General features: G+C 41.9%; 1 protein-coding gene across 4 annotated transcripts in view; it reads right to left on the bottom strand.

Annotated features, from left to right (window-relative positions):
- Nucleotides 1–977: 977 nt before the first annotated feature.
- Nucleotides 978–15,662, bottom strand: part of KDM3A (lysine demethylase 3A) — a 54,129-nt gene continuing 39,444 nt past the window's right edge. For 3 of the 4 annotated variants that reach the window (XM_086700646.1, XM_086700647.1, XM_086700649.1), the window contains exons 17-26: nt 14,829–15,001; nt 14,216–14,452; nt 12,648–12,819; nt 10,200–10,287; nt 9,387–9,517; nt 5,004–5,123; nt 4,782–4,921; nt 2,877–3,053; nt 2,659–2,793; nt 978–1,689 (exon numbers count right to left, since the gene is read on the bottom strand). In XM_086700646.1, the coding sequence (XP_086556772.1) occupies nt 1,609–1,689; nt 2,659–2,793; nt 2,877–3,053; nt 4,782–4,921; nt 5,004–5,123; nt 9,387–9,517; nt 10,200–10,287; nt 12,648–12,819; nt 14,216–14,452; nt 14,829–15,001 (1,454 nt within the window). In that variant the 3' untranslated portion in view covers nt 978–1,608. The remainder of the gene's footprint in view (nt 1,690–2,658; nt 2,794–2,876; nt 3,054–4,781; nt 4,922–5,003; nt 5,124–9,386; nt 9,518–10,199; nt 10,288–12,647; nt 12,820–14,215; nt 14,453–14,828; nt 15,002–15,662) is intronic. The other variant, XM_086700648.1, reaches the window with a different exon arrangement.

The following is a 15,662-nucleotide window of genomic DNA, read 5'->3' on the forward strand; positions in this document are numbered from 1 at the left end:
CTGGAAAATTATCTCTGAACAGCATCTTTCTCCCCCGCCCCCATTCTCTTGGCTTTCACTCACTCATTATCAAACATGTATTTTTCAGTGTCCTGCTTATCAGTTAACACTTCTTTATAGTTTCCTGTTATTCAATGCTGTATTCTATATTTTTACCAATCTCCCAGTTCATAAAAGAATTTTTTCTGTTTAACTCATCTGCTGAATTTCTAATTTTAACCATCATGTCTCATTTCTATAAATTCTATTTAGCTTCTTTCCATATTTGGTCATTTCTGGAAATCTCATTCTTTCATCATATTCCAATACTCTCATTTCTTTTAATGTATTAAACAGTTCAGAATATAAAATAATACTGGATCATTCCAATCTGTAAACCTTTGCAGGTTTAATACGGCAATTTCAAAGTTCTTATTGACTCTTGTTCATGGTGGCTTTCTGTTTTCACACTTATTACAATCTATTTGATTATGAATAACAGTGGTATAACTATCGGTGGGACTCCTTTGAGGCCTGGCTTGGAGAGAAGCCCAGGGAAATACAGAAAGGTGGCTTCCTGATGAATTCTCTTCCTTCAGAAAGGATTGTTTTAAGATCCTACTGTTCTAAAATTTCTAACAATTTCCTTTTCCTTCGTAAACTCTTATATTATGAAAGACAAGACAAAGTATTTCAATCTCTTTGAAATACTTTTTTAGAACCATTTAACCAGTCATTATTTGATTTCTTGGTTAACTTCCACTTCCAAATTTAGTTAATTGGCAGTATTTCTTTGCAAAAGTGTGACAAGGCTTCCATTTGGCTAAGAAGAAACTTATTTCCGTGTTAGCATTATAAATAATCACAAATCACTATAGCATCTAATTTCTTTGCTTTTAAGAGGCATTCCCGGAGCAACCTCTTATACCTAGAACATTGCAGAAAAGTGTGCTGAATCTATAACCAGAGGATAATAATGCCAATGAGTGGAGTCAAAATATTATATGAATACTTTAATGCAAAATGCTTAACACTTAAAATTAGCAAAGCTTCATTTAAATTAAAACTCCATTTAACTAAAGATGGTTAAACCCAAGAATTGTACAGTAGTTGGTTTCTGCTATATAATGCCAGTCCTAATGTAATACAGTAGGAACTGCATCGTTAGCTGTCATTTCCTCCATCGCTCATCTGAACCCTAAGGGGTAGGGGAGAGGATACTCAGACACAAAACAAAATACAGCCAAATAAACCGTGCAGTGATTCCTAAGAGTTATAAATCCATTTGACTAAGCTGTCCGACCAAACAGCTGGGAATAACTGCAGGTATTGTTTGTTCCAGAGCTGGTAAGAGGTTTTGTTTTTACAGCATGGTAGAAGGTCTGCACTAGGTGAAAAGTCACAGTTTAAGGATGCATGTTCTGTAAATAGTTCCTACATATACACATTTAGTGTGTGTAAACACTAGAAATATACATTAGACAGAGTACCCTTACCAGTTGGGTACAGTTTAAAAAAGAAGATGAGGTAACATGAATCTCAAAGTCCACAGGAATCCTGCCTGAAGAATTTGAACAGCTGCCAGTAATTCACGTCCAATGTACAGGGGTTAAGGCGTCTCTTGGACCCCTACGGTTTGCTGAAACTGGATTCGCTGGCTTTCAGCATAGCAATTGCATCTTTCACTGCATGGTAGATAACATTCTTCACCTAAAAGGACAGAAGAAAACATGTTCAGTTCACCAATAAATCTAAAATCTGTCCCTAAGAGTAAACTTTTCCCTTACCAATTTTACTACCATTCTCTCTAAATTAAAATTTTTTTTTAATTTTTAATATTTTTTTAAATTTAGAGTCAGAGAGAGAGAAAGAGAGAGAGAGAGGGAGAGAGAGAACACATGAGGAGGGGCAGAAGGAGAAAGAGAATCTCAAGCAGGCTCCATGCTCAGCACAGAGCCTGACATGGGGCTTGATCCCATGAACCGTGAGATCATGACCTGGGCCGAAATCAAGAGTTGGACGCTCAACCAACTGAGCCGCTCAGGAAGCCCCTCTCTCCAAATTTAAAACTCAGTATTCAACATGTCAATGCCGAAAAGGCCCCGAGACTCCATTAGGCCAGTATTTCATACCTATTTTAAACCCATGCCTTTTCCCCCTCATGCAGGTTTTGATGCCACGTGGCACTGAGCCTGGTGAATACAGGGAGAGGCAAGTCCCAAGGTACAATTTTTCAAAACCTGTATGTTTCCCTAGTTTTCCAAGTATGAAATTATATTTTACATAATTCACTATTAAGAGCATCTTTGAACCCACTCTCTGGATCCTCAAGATTCTGTTCTGCTCTACTCAGGGATAACAATACAGCATTAAGAGTCTTTGTTCAAGACCAATGTCTGGCAGTTGAGCCAGGATCAGATATCAGATCTATTCATTTTCAATACTAAAGCCTTTCTCTTGGGGCACAGTATTTACAATCTAAACAACAGCAAACCAAGGTAAGATTTCTTCTATGTTTGTTCCTCCTTGGCCTATGTAGACAGTGGAACTAGACATAAGCCAGTTCATCAACTCATGTGCCAAGTGTGATATGGCCAAGTTCACAGACTCTCTTTATAAGGTCAATAATGGGTCATGAAGCCAGAGTCAGAGAACACCAGGAATCAGTAATATTTTTACCTGTAATTTATCTTCATGATTGGTGTGAGTCTGTGACAGATAACGGAATTCCTGAGTAAGCCAGAAACAGTGTTTAACATGCTCTGGAGAAACAAAATCTTCGGCCACTTTGATACAGCTATATAAGTTATGAACCTGGAAAACACAAGCTACATCAGTAACACATATGCAAAAGTTCTTAGTGTAAGGAGAATAAAGAACAAAGTAATGTTTCTTGCCTGATGTGGAGCTCCTGCTGGGATAAATACCACATCCCCAAGAAACTGTACAATAGCCCAGCCTTGAACTCCATACTCTTGGTGAAGACGCTTTCTTAGTGATCGGTCTAAATACCAGCTCTGATCATGAATGGGATCATGGTCTGCTGGGTTTTCTTGACCTTGCTCTTCTGATACCTAGAATACATTTGAAGTATTATGAAACTGAGCAATATATTGAGGCCCAGCAAGGGCACTTCCCCCTCTGAATAGTGTGGGCAGTCAACAGATGTCAGGCCTTCCTTAACAGATACTCTGTTGGCAGAAAGAGACAAGTAATACTCAAAGACATTAATTGAACGAACCAAGAGAAAACTGAAAGAAAATGTGGCTTTCCTTCTGTTATTTCCAATAATCTCTGACTGGCAGTCTGCATATATTTGGAAATGCTATATTTGGACAATATTTTGGTCTAGACTTTTTTTTTTAACGTTTATTTTTTGAGAGAGAGAGAGAGACACAGAGTGCAAGCGGAGGAGGGGCAAAGAGAGAGGGAGACACAGAATCTGAAGCAGGATCTAGGGTCTGAACTGTCAGCACAGAGCCCAACACGGGGCTTGAACCTACACAGTGCGAGATCATGACCTAAGCCAAAGTTGGAGGCTTAACTGAGCCACCAGGCGTCCCTGGTCTAAACTTTTGAACATAAACAGGCTCAAGTTCCTTAGAAACAGACTTGCTGTATTGCAGTTATTAAAAATCTATATTCATTTAACAATCTGAAATACAGTGTTACAGACGAGTCCCAAAGATAGCTATAGAATAAATTTGTTTATTCTAGACACAGTTATTTGGCAGCCCAGACTCAGGTTGACACAATCAAAGGAACAATATGGTGACCAGCAGGTTTTGAAAGAGTCCAATGATCCCAAGTAAGAAACAGCTTTGACTCAAACCAATGCTGGTTAAGGACCTACCTGGTACCAGGCAACAGGCTAGGAGTATTCACATTCATTCCTCATGAACTGAAGAATGTCAGTCACAGATGCCTGGGCTGCAATCAGTAGCCTCAGTGGTAAACAGGTTTAAAGACTGAGTGTGTCCATTTTGCCTAGAACTTTCCACACACAGCCCTTGCTGAACAATCTGCCTACTACTAGAAACCTGAAATCTTAAAAACCCCTGCATCCCTTTCCAATGACCCTTCACAAGCTAATGGCCACAAGCAATGCCTGAGGCTTTCCTGACCTACTACTAGTGAGGAGACAAAACCTACAGGGACCTAAGTAACTCACTCTGAGCAAAGATATCAAGGGCCAAGGAATTTTATATGAACCTCTAAAGTACAGTACTTAGATTTTCAAGGCAATAAAAACAAACTGGTACTGGGGCGCCTGGGTGGCTCAGTCGGTTAAGTGTCCGGCTTCGGCTCAGATCATGATCTCGCGGTCCGTGAGTTCGAGCCCCGCGTCGGGCTCTGTGCTGACTGCTCAGAGCCTGGAGCCTGTTTCAGATTCTGTGTCTCCCTCTCTCTCTGACCCTCCCCCGTTCATGCTCTGTCTCTCTCTGTCTCAAAAATAAATAAACGTTAAAAAAAAAAAAAATTAAAAACAAACCAGTACTAACAGATGATCAGAGGAACTAACCTGAAGGTAGAGCACAAAAATCTCCAAATCCACTATAATGTAAAACACAGTCATAAGGAAAACGGCAAGGCCCCTCTCCTCTTTTCAAAGGTGCGAGCCTAATCACTTTGAAGTCTGTTCCTCAGCAACCAGCTTCAGCCACGTCAGTCTGACAGGCACAGGTCTAACTTTTGAGGCCGTGATGACTTCCTGGTAACCAGCTAGTCTCAACATGTGGTAATTTATAATACTGCTATTCTCCACGCCTCTCTCCTCACATGCCATAGGATAAAGGGCACACCTTTTTAAGGAATTCTCGTATTTTCTCTGTGTCCTTTGCAGCGTATATATGCCAGAGGGCTCCCGGCTTCTCTTTTCCCTCGATAAATCGCTTTATTGTGAGTTCATCAGAATCTCCGTCTTGGATGGTTTTAAGGACTTCTGGAGCAAGAGAAAGCAAATATCACACCAAAGTCTCCAGCTCAGAGAGTAAGCCCCACTTTTATGCTCAGCAGCACCCTACCTTCTTCTTGGTCACACTGTCCTTTGGGAATTCCCACATACACCATGACATTAGCTGCATCAGATACGTCTAAGTGAAGATTTGTTGTTCCATATTTCCTGTCTTCTGGAGTAATCAATCCTGCCAACAGAAAACACCTTAAATTTACTGAGATGTGAAGGCTGCCATTCTCTTTCCCACTCCCTGGGAGATACTTGGTCACAAACTTAAAACCTGCCTCTCTGGGGCGCCTGGGTGGCGCAGTCGGTTAAGCGGCCGACTTCAGCCAGGTCACGATCTCGCGGTCCGTGAGTTCGAGCCCCGCGTCGGGCTCTGGGCTGATGGCTCAGAGCCTGGAGCCTGTTTCTGATTCTGTGTCTCCCTCTCTCTCTGACCCTCCCCCGTTCATGCTCTGTCTCTCTCTGTCCCAAAAAAATAAATAAACGTTAAAAAAAAAAAAAAAATTAAAAAAAAAAAAAACCTGCCTCTCTAAATCATGTACAAGACAACAGTATTTAATATTAAATTATCCTTTCAACTTTGAAAGAAAGCAATCTCATCAAATATTTAATCATTAAAACAAAACAAAACAAAACAACAACAACAACAAGTTCTAACAGTAGGACTTCTGTTTCTGATGACAGGCAAAGTAGGTCCTTGACACACCCTCCTGTAAGAACTAAAACTACTGGATGAAATTATTGAAGAAAATTTTCTTCTAATGAAATCAGTGTGCTGGCAAAAAAAAAAAAAAAAAAAAAAAAGAAAGAAAGGAAGAAACACTCATAAGCCAAGAAATCAGAAAGCAGGACTCAGGAATGGTAAAGTGGCTCCTCCAAAAGGACATGTGCTTGACCAGGTGAATCCAAGCCCAGGTTATCACAACCTAGAGCACTGTGGGGTAAAACCTAAGGCCCAGGGTCCACTCAGGATGGAGAGTCTAACAGAAATCCCCTTCACATACACATAAAGCTGGGACCTCAAATGACTATACACTCAGAACAAAAGAAAACACTGCCTTGGTTCCTTCAACTGTAAAAACAAAAACAAATAGGGAGGGTACGGTGAGCCACAGCACAAGCTCATAGTCTGAGACTTTAATCTCCTACCCCCTGGAAAAGATCTACTTTGCTCAGCACTCACCTTGAGGCTCACCAAGCCCTGTGGTCACCCTGGACAGCCCACCCTGACATATGGACTCTGCTTCTTGAATGGGCAGTGAAGGGAAGCCTGGCTTGTACTGGGCAAGCGGAAGTCATTTTCTAACCTGCCAGCCCCCGAAACAGCCCTGTTTTGTCTGGAGGAGGCCAAGGACTTCCCTCTGATTTGTGAGAGCCTACGGTTCTAGGAGTCGCTCTCCACAGCAGAGGGCACCCCATAACGTCCACCTGGGACTGTGGCCCTAAAGCCCTGCTGTGCCTTCCTTTCTTTCCATTCAGTTGACCTATGAGCCCCAAGAGTGGGGAGAGAACATTAGGTATTAGGGCAAAATCAAAGGATGTGCTTTAAAGGCGACACATAAAAGGAAATTTGTTTTAACATGGTAAGGGACAAACATAACGGGATTGAATAATGAAACACTCATGGTAAAAAACTGATAGCGACTGTGACTGGGTAGTAAGTATATGGGGAGTCACTGTATTAGACTCTGAAGTTCTGAGTGCATTTGGGACATTTTTCTATAATAAAGAGTAAAATTAAAATTTAAGAAGAAAAAGCAATTAATAGGACACAAGAAAAATGAATGAAATGGACAGTAATAAATGATAGCATGGATGAATATCCAAAAGCCTGATTCTATTTCTATAAAGCTCAAACACAGGTTAAATCTCAAAGAATATTCCGCGGGAATACAAATATATATGGTAGCATCACAAATATGCGGGAACGACAAACACACATCGCAGGGCGACAGTTAACACTGTGGAAGGAAGCGTGAACAGGTAGGTCTGAGAGCTTCATCAGGCTGCTTGCTCTTGGATCAGTGCCAAATAGGGGAAAACAGCTGTACCAACGAGGAAGGAGGTGACACCTACCCAGCCATCAGCACAAAGCCCATCCCAATGTGGCCACGGCAACTGCACACTGATAAAACAGTCTCTAAAAGGAGCCTGAACTCCAACAGACTAAGATCATAAAAACATAAAGGTCCCAGGGAAAGGATTCCCAGAAAATAGAAAATCCTGAAACACAGCACCATGGACTGTTACGAAAAGCACGTGAGCGGACACAATCCGGGCTGCTGGGGGTTGGAGGCAGAGTAGAATGACAGACCCAAGAAGGTCACTGTCCCTGCTACTGTCCTGAAGACCTGGACATCTGTAAAACTGCTGGTGGTACTGGAGCTGGAGAGATATTGACTCTCTCTCTCTCCAAAGAACCTTTTCACTCTACTCTGAGGAGTCACAGCTCGATCACTGGACGTTTGAAAATGACCGCTCTTTAATTTTATGAGAAGGTACAAGGTGTTTGAAAACGAACACATTTTCATTATTTTCAATCCCTCACTGCTTATTTTGTCACAGGTAAAGCTTTTAAAGAGTAACACTGCCATCTATCTATGGGTGTCCATGCTGCCAAGCCATTCAAACCAAGCAGACAATTTATTCTGAAAACTTCTCAGATAACCACTTCTACCCCATAAAGCTTCAGGATGTCTACAAAGCAAGGATAATCACTATGCGACATTATACCACTTCCACCATTTCCTTTTGTGGAAAAATACCTTCATTTATGTAAGTTCACCGTAAACCCCCACTGTAAACAGAGTATGCGCTGAGACTCCAACCAACTAACTGCTCCGACGGGCTTGCAGAAAGGCAACTCAACTAGGGAACATGCAACAGCCCCACAACATATGCAGGGTTCTCTAAACTGAGATCTGGAAAGCAAAGGGAATAGGCCAGGGGACCCCTGCCTGCTGTGTCCTCTCTACCACAGACCATTTCTCACCATCTCGGGCATCTAGACCGTGGGAGCTTCCCAACATAAACTTCCTTCTCGAAATGTTCCCTGACTCCAGTCCAGGTGGATCCCTGAGCTGACTCCATCCTAATGGAAGAACTGTGGGGCTGAGATCCAAGCCCCTGCTCTTCTCCTCCCCCGACAGTCTCGGGAAAACACAGCAAAGGTGCTAAAGGACTCTGTCTTATCTTCAGGAGGGCTGTCACCCTCAGGCCTGAGAGACTGGAGTTGAGAGTAATTATAGGAGGAAAGAATAAAATCAAAGAAGTAATTTCTAGAAGGACTGGAAAAATGGGATCCAAATAGTATAAAAGACTAAAGCAAATTCAATAAATGATCCAAAAAACTGAAACTTCATTCAACAATCAATGGGTAAATAATTCCTTCAAAACAGCCAACTATCACCAAGACCTAAATAAAGACCCAACATAAAACTATTCAAGATCAGGGGCACACAGGTGGCTCAGCTGGTTAAGCATGCGACTTCAACTCAGGTCATGATCTCATGGTTTGTGGGTTCAAGCCCCATATTGGGCTCCGTGCAGAGCCCAGAGCCTGCTTCAGATCCTATGTCTCCCTCTCTCTCTGGCCTTCCCCCGCTCGCATTCTGTGTGTGTCTCTCTCAAAAATAAAACATTAAAAAATTAAAAAAAAAAAAACAAAAAAAAAAACTAGTTGGTGACCAAGGAAATCAATCTCTATCTTGTACAGTCTTCCTCGTTGGATAGTTTATGGAGTCATGTCTAAACAATGAAAATCCAATTCAAAAGGTGCTTCCAGGGGGCCTGGGTGGCTCAGTCAGTTGAGCAGTGACTTCGGCTCAGGTCATGATCTCACAGTTCGTGGGTTTGAGCCCTGCATCAGGCTCTGGGCTGACAGCTCAGAGCCTGGAGCCTGCTTCAGGTTCTGTGTGTGTGTCTCTCTCTCTGCTCCTCCCTCACTTGCACTCCTCTCTCTCTCTCTCTCTCAAAAATAAACATAAAACAACAAAGTGTGCTTCCAATACTAACTTAAGCAACAAACTACTACTCACCAACATGGATTACTTGCATTTAAGTATAGCTGGTTTTAAAACAGCTGCAATGCTAGCAGACTGATTTTAAAATGAGTAACAGAATTGATTTGATGATATACCATACAATCATTTAAAAAATATCACACTAAAAACAATTAAGCACCACAAAGATTTTAAGATATAATATTAGATGTAAAAAAAAGAAAAAGTAAAAACTGCATATGTCTTACAACTGTAACTACGAAAAGGAAATACACACAGGGAAAGGAATGAAAGGAAATACACAAAAATGAAGCCAAATGCAGTGTTCTTATTAGGATTATGAATGTTGTCCATCTCCATCTCCCCCAAAAGCAATTTTCCAAACATTCTGACTTAACTCTATTTCCATTATAAGGTTTTCAACTTAGCCGTTTCTTCCTTACCGTAGGCATTATACATCTTGGGACCAAGATCTGGCCTCACAAAGTAGTTTGGCAGCCTGGAAGCCAAGTTTAGTTTGCCATCTCTCCTTGTGTACTCGGGCAGTGGGATATTGGCCATCAGATCATCAAACCTAGGACAAGATAACCAAGCGTTAGCAAAATAAGTCTGCCTTTCTAATCCAACATTGTTTGATCTGTTTTGTTCCTTCTTACCAATAGGAAGATAAAGATGGAGATAGCTTTCCTTACAATATTTAAGATGAGACTTACAGTAGTTAGGAACAAAAATGTCTTCCTCCTCTCCTACAGCACACATCTTTAACAAAATGATCTGGAATATTTCAGAACAAATGATTTGAGTGATAACTTTCTGATGGTAAGAAGTGACACTCAGGGATGTATTATTAGTTCTAAGCATTCTTTTCAAAGTCCAAGCTCCAATCAGGAAAATGGACCTACCAATTCAGCAGTCTTGCTGTCTAATGCAACGGTATCATTGCACTGAACCCTGATGTGTCTGATCCCAGCACTGCCTCCAGCCCAGAGGCTGCACACCTCAGCTGGCCTCTTTCTAGCAGAGCACTACAGTTGAAACTAGTGGACCTTTCATTAGTCAGCCAGATCTCAGAGTCAGGAACTTCTTCATCTCATTTAAAACACACTTCTCCAAGACTAGAAATGAAATATCAGCACCAGTGGAACTATTCCATATTTCATCTTTCCCTTCTGAAAACTGTTTTCTCACCACCTCAAAAAGAATTTATCCTATCAAGTCAAGGACAGATTCATCCCTCACCCCACCAATAATCATACCTAGAAGGCATCATATCTCTAAAATCTTCTCCTGGTGGCCAGTCCTTAAGTTTCAACACCATTGGTTCTTTTTCATTCTTCAAACGGTCTGAAAAGTAGCCAGAATTACTGAATTGTTATTATTCATAACTCAGAAACAGACCAAAATAAATGGCAAATTAGCATTTTCTGCTTAACAATTCAATAAAATTTACCTCTGCAAAATCTTCACAATCCGATATTCAGTACACAAATATTTTTCTTTAATATTCCCCTCCTGCCAATTGCAATAAAATTGCCTGTTTTATTTCCATAGGGCCAAGAAATGCATTCGTACCCAGGAGGTAACACAGGAGTAGCAAAATAAAAATTACGAACTAAGCTTTTCTAGATGCTTATTAAACTGCTGCACACTTACAGACTTCAGCCACCCCCTTTTGCCCTTTACACATAGTTGGTGTTTTGACAGCTGTCTGTTTCAGATCCAGTCTCTTCCTCCTATACAGTGTTCTGGAAGAAGTGAGTAGCTCTCCAACTAATAAACAGCAGTGCACTTTAAAAATCAGAGGCCACAGATGTTAGGTAGACCAGATTTTCTGAGGCCACCATGAAATATAAATGACTTGTTTTGCCCAGCAAGACTGAAACTACCTGATGTTCTGTCCAGGGATAACTAGGGTCAACAGCACCACAGGGTTTAGTCAGCACTATTACCCATTGTAATGCCAAGGAACCAAGAACCAAGCTCTACTTGAAAAAGATGCTGATAATTACGATTAACAGCAATGACAACTATTATGTCATTTCTTGCTGTGTTCTAGTCTCTGCTAGGTGTTTTAACCATTTAATCCTTACAACTAAAGCCAACATCCCAGTGAGTTTAGGCACTATTTAATATTCCCATTTTGGGATGAGGAAACTGGCAGATGCCCAAGATCAACCAGTTACTAAGTGGCAGAACTGGAACTGGAGCCCAGGTTTGACTTCAGACCCTGTACTCTTGAGGACTAACATTTGTAATAATGTTTTGTAGTCAACCAAGTACTGTCCCATAACCTAGCTTAATTAAGTGCACACTACAGGAGGAAACAAAGAAAAACACAGGGTATAGCGTATGTTCAGAATACCAGCAGTATGTCAGTGTGGGTGGTGAGCTGGGGGTGTGCGCAGCAGAATCGTCAGTAAAGAAAAGGCAAGCTATAGTTGACTCTTAGCTGTTTTTACCATCTGCCGGCATGAGGAAGTTTGAGTCCCAGAAAAATGAAGTTACCAAGCTCATATGCACAAGTACATATCAAGAGTCAGGCTTTGAACTCAGGCCTAACTGGAAAGCTTCATAAGGTCTGCCCCAGCTGCACAGGGCTGCCTCGCCAGATCGTGTCCGTCCTGGGACACCAGCATTTAGAGAATAAGGGAGGCAGGGGAATAAAGACCCTGACAATTTCCAACTGCAGCCTAATCAGAGACAATGGAGGGCAATACTTGCTTCAGAACTCCCTGCAAGATTCGCTGAGGCTTTGTTGAGTCTGCATTGCAACTGACTCCTTTGCCTGCTCAGTCCTGCTTCCTCTTCCTTTATTTCGCAGATGTTGATCCCTAAGTAACCATCTTATGTCTGAAACTCCATCTTAGTATGTACTTGTAGAAAACCCCATCGTGCCTTGTATTAAATACTTTGTTACAAATAAAGTATGAGCCATAGTCTGTAAATATGGACAAAAGGAAATAAGGAAGCAGATTCAAAGATGGAAGTGTGTCTAAAAAAGTGAGGGTGATGAATGAGTGACCTTGAGCTGCTGAGAGTCTAAAGAATGAACTGGCCAAACCCTCCAGCAGGGATGGAGGCCTGGTGACAGATGCCTGTGATGTGAATCCCCAGGGTCAAAGATGAACTTGATGTTCTTGGAAACAGTTTACTACTGATTGGCCAATACATAGAAAGGGCCAAGCCTTAGCACCAGACACACAAGCTGCCTTACTGCCTCAATGCCCCCCTAGCCCAGTTGCAGTAGGCAGTGACCAGGACACCCGGTGTTAAATGAATTCACATTCCCTGGCATCTTCAGGTCTTATTTTATTAATCAATAATTAAAATTTTTAAACGTAGAAAGGATGTATAAAAGTGAGATACACATAACACCACCAGCCTTGAGTCCCACGCCCTGGCTTTGTGCTCCCCTCCCGCCAGGCACAGGTGGAGGCACAGAACGTCTGTTACGGGACAGACATGGAGCCACCGTTAAGTACAGGTAACTAAAACCTCACCTCTTTAAGGAACTACAAAGTGAATGGGCCTCAGGTCAAAAGCATAACCTTTGCTAAAAGAAAGGGGAGGAAGAGAGAACACACTAATTTTAAACTCTAAGATCACAGACAATGCTGCCATTGCCGCTGAAGGGCTTCAGACCCCTGCTACTCCTGTGCTCTCCCTTCACATTCTAACCCCCTTAGAAGGTCTTTAATACATACTTGGAACATCTTCAAATCCATCCCAGAAGTCTCCTACTGTGGCTCCCGTGATGATTTCATTGGTCCTACAGTTAACTAGGTCGACTTCCTGATTCCCAAACTCTTTCCTGAAGGATTCAGGTTTCCAAAGGTCACTGTTCAATTTATGATGCACTCCTGACACCATCACTGGCTAAAAGAGAACAAAGACTTTAGTTTGAACTCCCCCAGCTCTGTCCCCAACCCAGTGGCAGCCCCTTTTCAAACAGCCCCTTGTTTCTCTGTGGCTGGTCCTCAGTGTTAGATCCCAAAGTGACAGCTTAGCGCTCTGAGCTCCCGAAGCATTTGTCTTCACACAGTCCTTGCTCTAACTACATTAGTAACTGTCTACAAGCAAGAATCACATCTTCGACTCAGATCCATTACTCACAGAATATGCTTGCTACCAGGCAGGAACAGGCACCCGAAGAGGCCAAGACAAGCCCAATTTTTTTAATGATTTTTTTTTTTTTTAATTTATTTTTGATAGCAAGAGAGTGAGAGAGTGAAGGGGGGGAGGGGCAGAGAGAGGAGAGAGAATCCCAAGCAGTCAGCACAGAACCTGATGCGGGGCTTGAACTCACGAACTGCGAGATCATGACCTGAGCTGAAGAATCCGTCACCTAATGGACTGAGCCACCCAGGCACCCCCAGGAATCCCGATCTTTATGTGAAACGGTCTGACTAAAATACTGGTGAGTTCAATTTTTTTTTTTTAAATTATGTAATCTAAACAAAACATGGGTGGTAGATCGTATTCAGCCTGTCACTGCCATCATGAACAAATCTTATTAGTTAGTATATGGGGCTGAATTAAAAAATTCTTAAGTTTTTTTTTTTGGTTAAATACATAACTCTATTTGCCAATTCCCCAAGCCCTGGCCTTGTCCAAGAACATAGCGTTCCTGTAGTGAGGACTCCATTTGGCCCAGAAGAGAAGCCAAAGATCCCAAATACAAAAACCAAAACAAAAACACTGAGGAGTAGGTCTACAAAGCCATGTATCTCCTAAACCATCAACCAAAACCTAAGATTGAACAAGACTGCCCTTTAAAAACAGCCCCCTGGGAGACTACACACCAATTCCAAGATGATACCACATGGCTCTGGCCCACCTAAAATTGCCTTCAGCATAAAGGTTTTAACTCTGGGAAGAGGGACACATGATTTGCATAGTATTTTGTCTAATCTCCTAAACCCCATCAGCCTATTAGTCATGCTCTCACTTCTTCTGTTGAGAATCAACACCCAAGAATCACTGAGCCCAGAAAGCACTCATCAAAAACCCAGTGATAACTGGTTTGAAAGCAAGCAAAACCTCACTAGCAGAGAACTCAGGAATGTCCACTGCAAAAAATAAGACTCACAGCTACAGTGCCCTAATTATATTCACCCCAAACAATAAAGTACAAAAGTAGTAAAGTATATACCACTCACAATTGAGAGGTAGAGGCTGGGGGGGGGGGGGGGGGGCAGGGCTGTCAGAAGCCTGCCAAAAGACCTCCAAAAGGGGGTCTGAACTGAGTTGGAGGAGCAGAGGCCTCTCTTACCTGTCCTTGTTTCCAGCACTCCCTAAACACATTCCAGTTGCTCTTGTTGTTGGGATCCTGGAGGCATAGCAAGCGATTATCACACAGCCAATAGTGAGGAGTGTCAAAGCCCAGAATGCTAGGCTTAATAGTCAGTCCTTGAGGCCTCTTAGATAAATCAGTGGAAGTCTTATTTTGCACCAAAGAGGCAAAGATGTCATCAAGGATTTTTGGTGTATTCTTGAGTCCATTTTCTGTCTGAATTTGAGAAAGAACACGAGTCTTAAATATTCCCTACCATCAAAAGACCCATTCCTATAATAGTAGGATGGCCATTACATATCCAGAAAAGATTCCAAGTCAGGACCCTAAGACAAACAGGTAAGTCCCCTTCCCTCACTTGACGTTACAACTCACAGGAAGCAGGTATAGAAAAAAGTTTACTAGGAGAAAATGGCCCAGCCCAGTACTACAACCCTGTGAAGCCCGCCTGCCAATGAAACCTGCACCATGAAGGAAAGCCTAAGATTCAAATCCTTCTTTCTACTTTCTGTTTCAATTTCTCTAGTCTCTTCCTGCTCTGACTGTATTCATCTTTGTAAGGTGGAATACAAACAATAAAACAAATGCATACCTTTCCTGTAGAGGAATTCAAGAGATTTCGGAGGAAACCAGAATTGTTGTTGCTTACAGGTGTTAAAATTGTGCTGTTAAAGGTGTGGAGGACTGTGCTGGATTTGCTCAAAGGGGGGAGGGGTGGAAGGCATTTGATTTCGTTCTTTAGAATTGGCATTGTTGGTTGTTTTTCTAGAAACAAAACGAAAAACATCCATATGAAAAAGCATTCCAAAAGGCAAATCCCTTATTTGTCTTCTATTAGAATTACTTTCGAACTTGGCTTTCATTTACTTTAGAACCAAAAAACTTAAGAGGATAAATACTAATGAAATTACTGATTTAGACAAGGATTTCCAACTTGTATTAAAATAATCAAGGTGATATTATGTTAAAAAAAAATTTTTTTTGAGTATAGTTGACACATAGTATTACTTTAGTTTCAGATGTAGCTACCATCTGTCACCATACAACAGTATTACAACATCAATGACTATATTCCCTATTGCTGTGCCTTTTATTCCTGTGACTTATCCATTCCATAAATGGAAGCCTGTATCTCCTACTCCCCTTCACCCATTTTTTCAACGTTTTTTTTTTTTTTTATTTTTATTTTTGGGACAGAGAGAGACAGAGCATGAATGGGGGAGGGGCAGAGAGAGAGGGAGACACAGAATCGGAAACAGGCTCCAGGCTCTGAGCCATCAGCCCAGAGCCCGACGCGGGGCTCGAACTCACGGACCGCGAGATCGTGACCTGGCTGAAGTCGGACGCTTAACCGACTGCGCCACCCAGGCGCCCCTCCCCTTCACCCATTTTGCCCACCCCCTCTCCCCTCTTGCAATTATAGATC

This window comes from Puma concolor, chromosome A3 (genome assembly GCF_028749965.1).
Source record: "Puma concolor isolate L17-30 chromosome A3, mPumCon1.1.hap2, whole genome shotgun sequence".
In the NCBI taxonomy this organism is placed as follows: domain Eukaryota; kingdom Metazoa; phylum Chordata; class Mammalia; order Carnivora; family Felidae; genus Puma; species Puma concolor.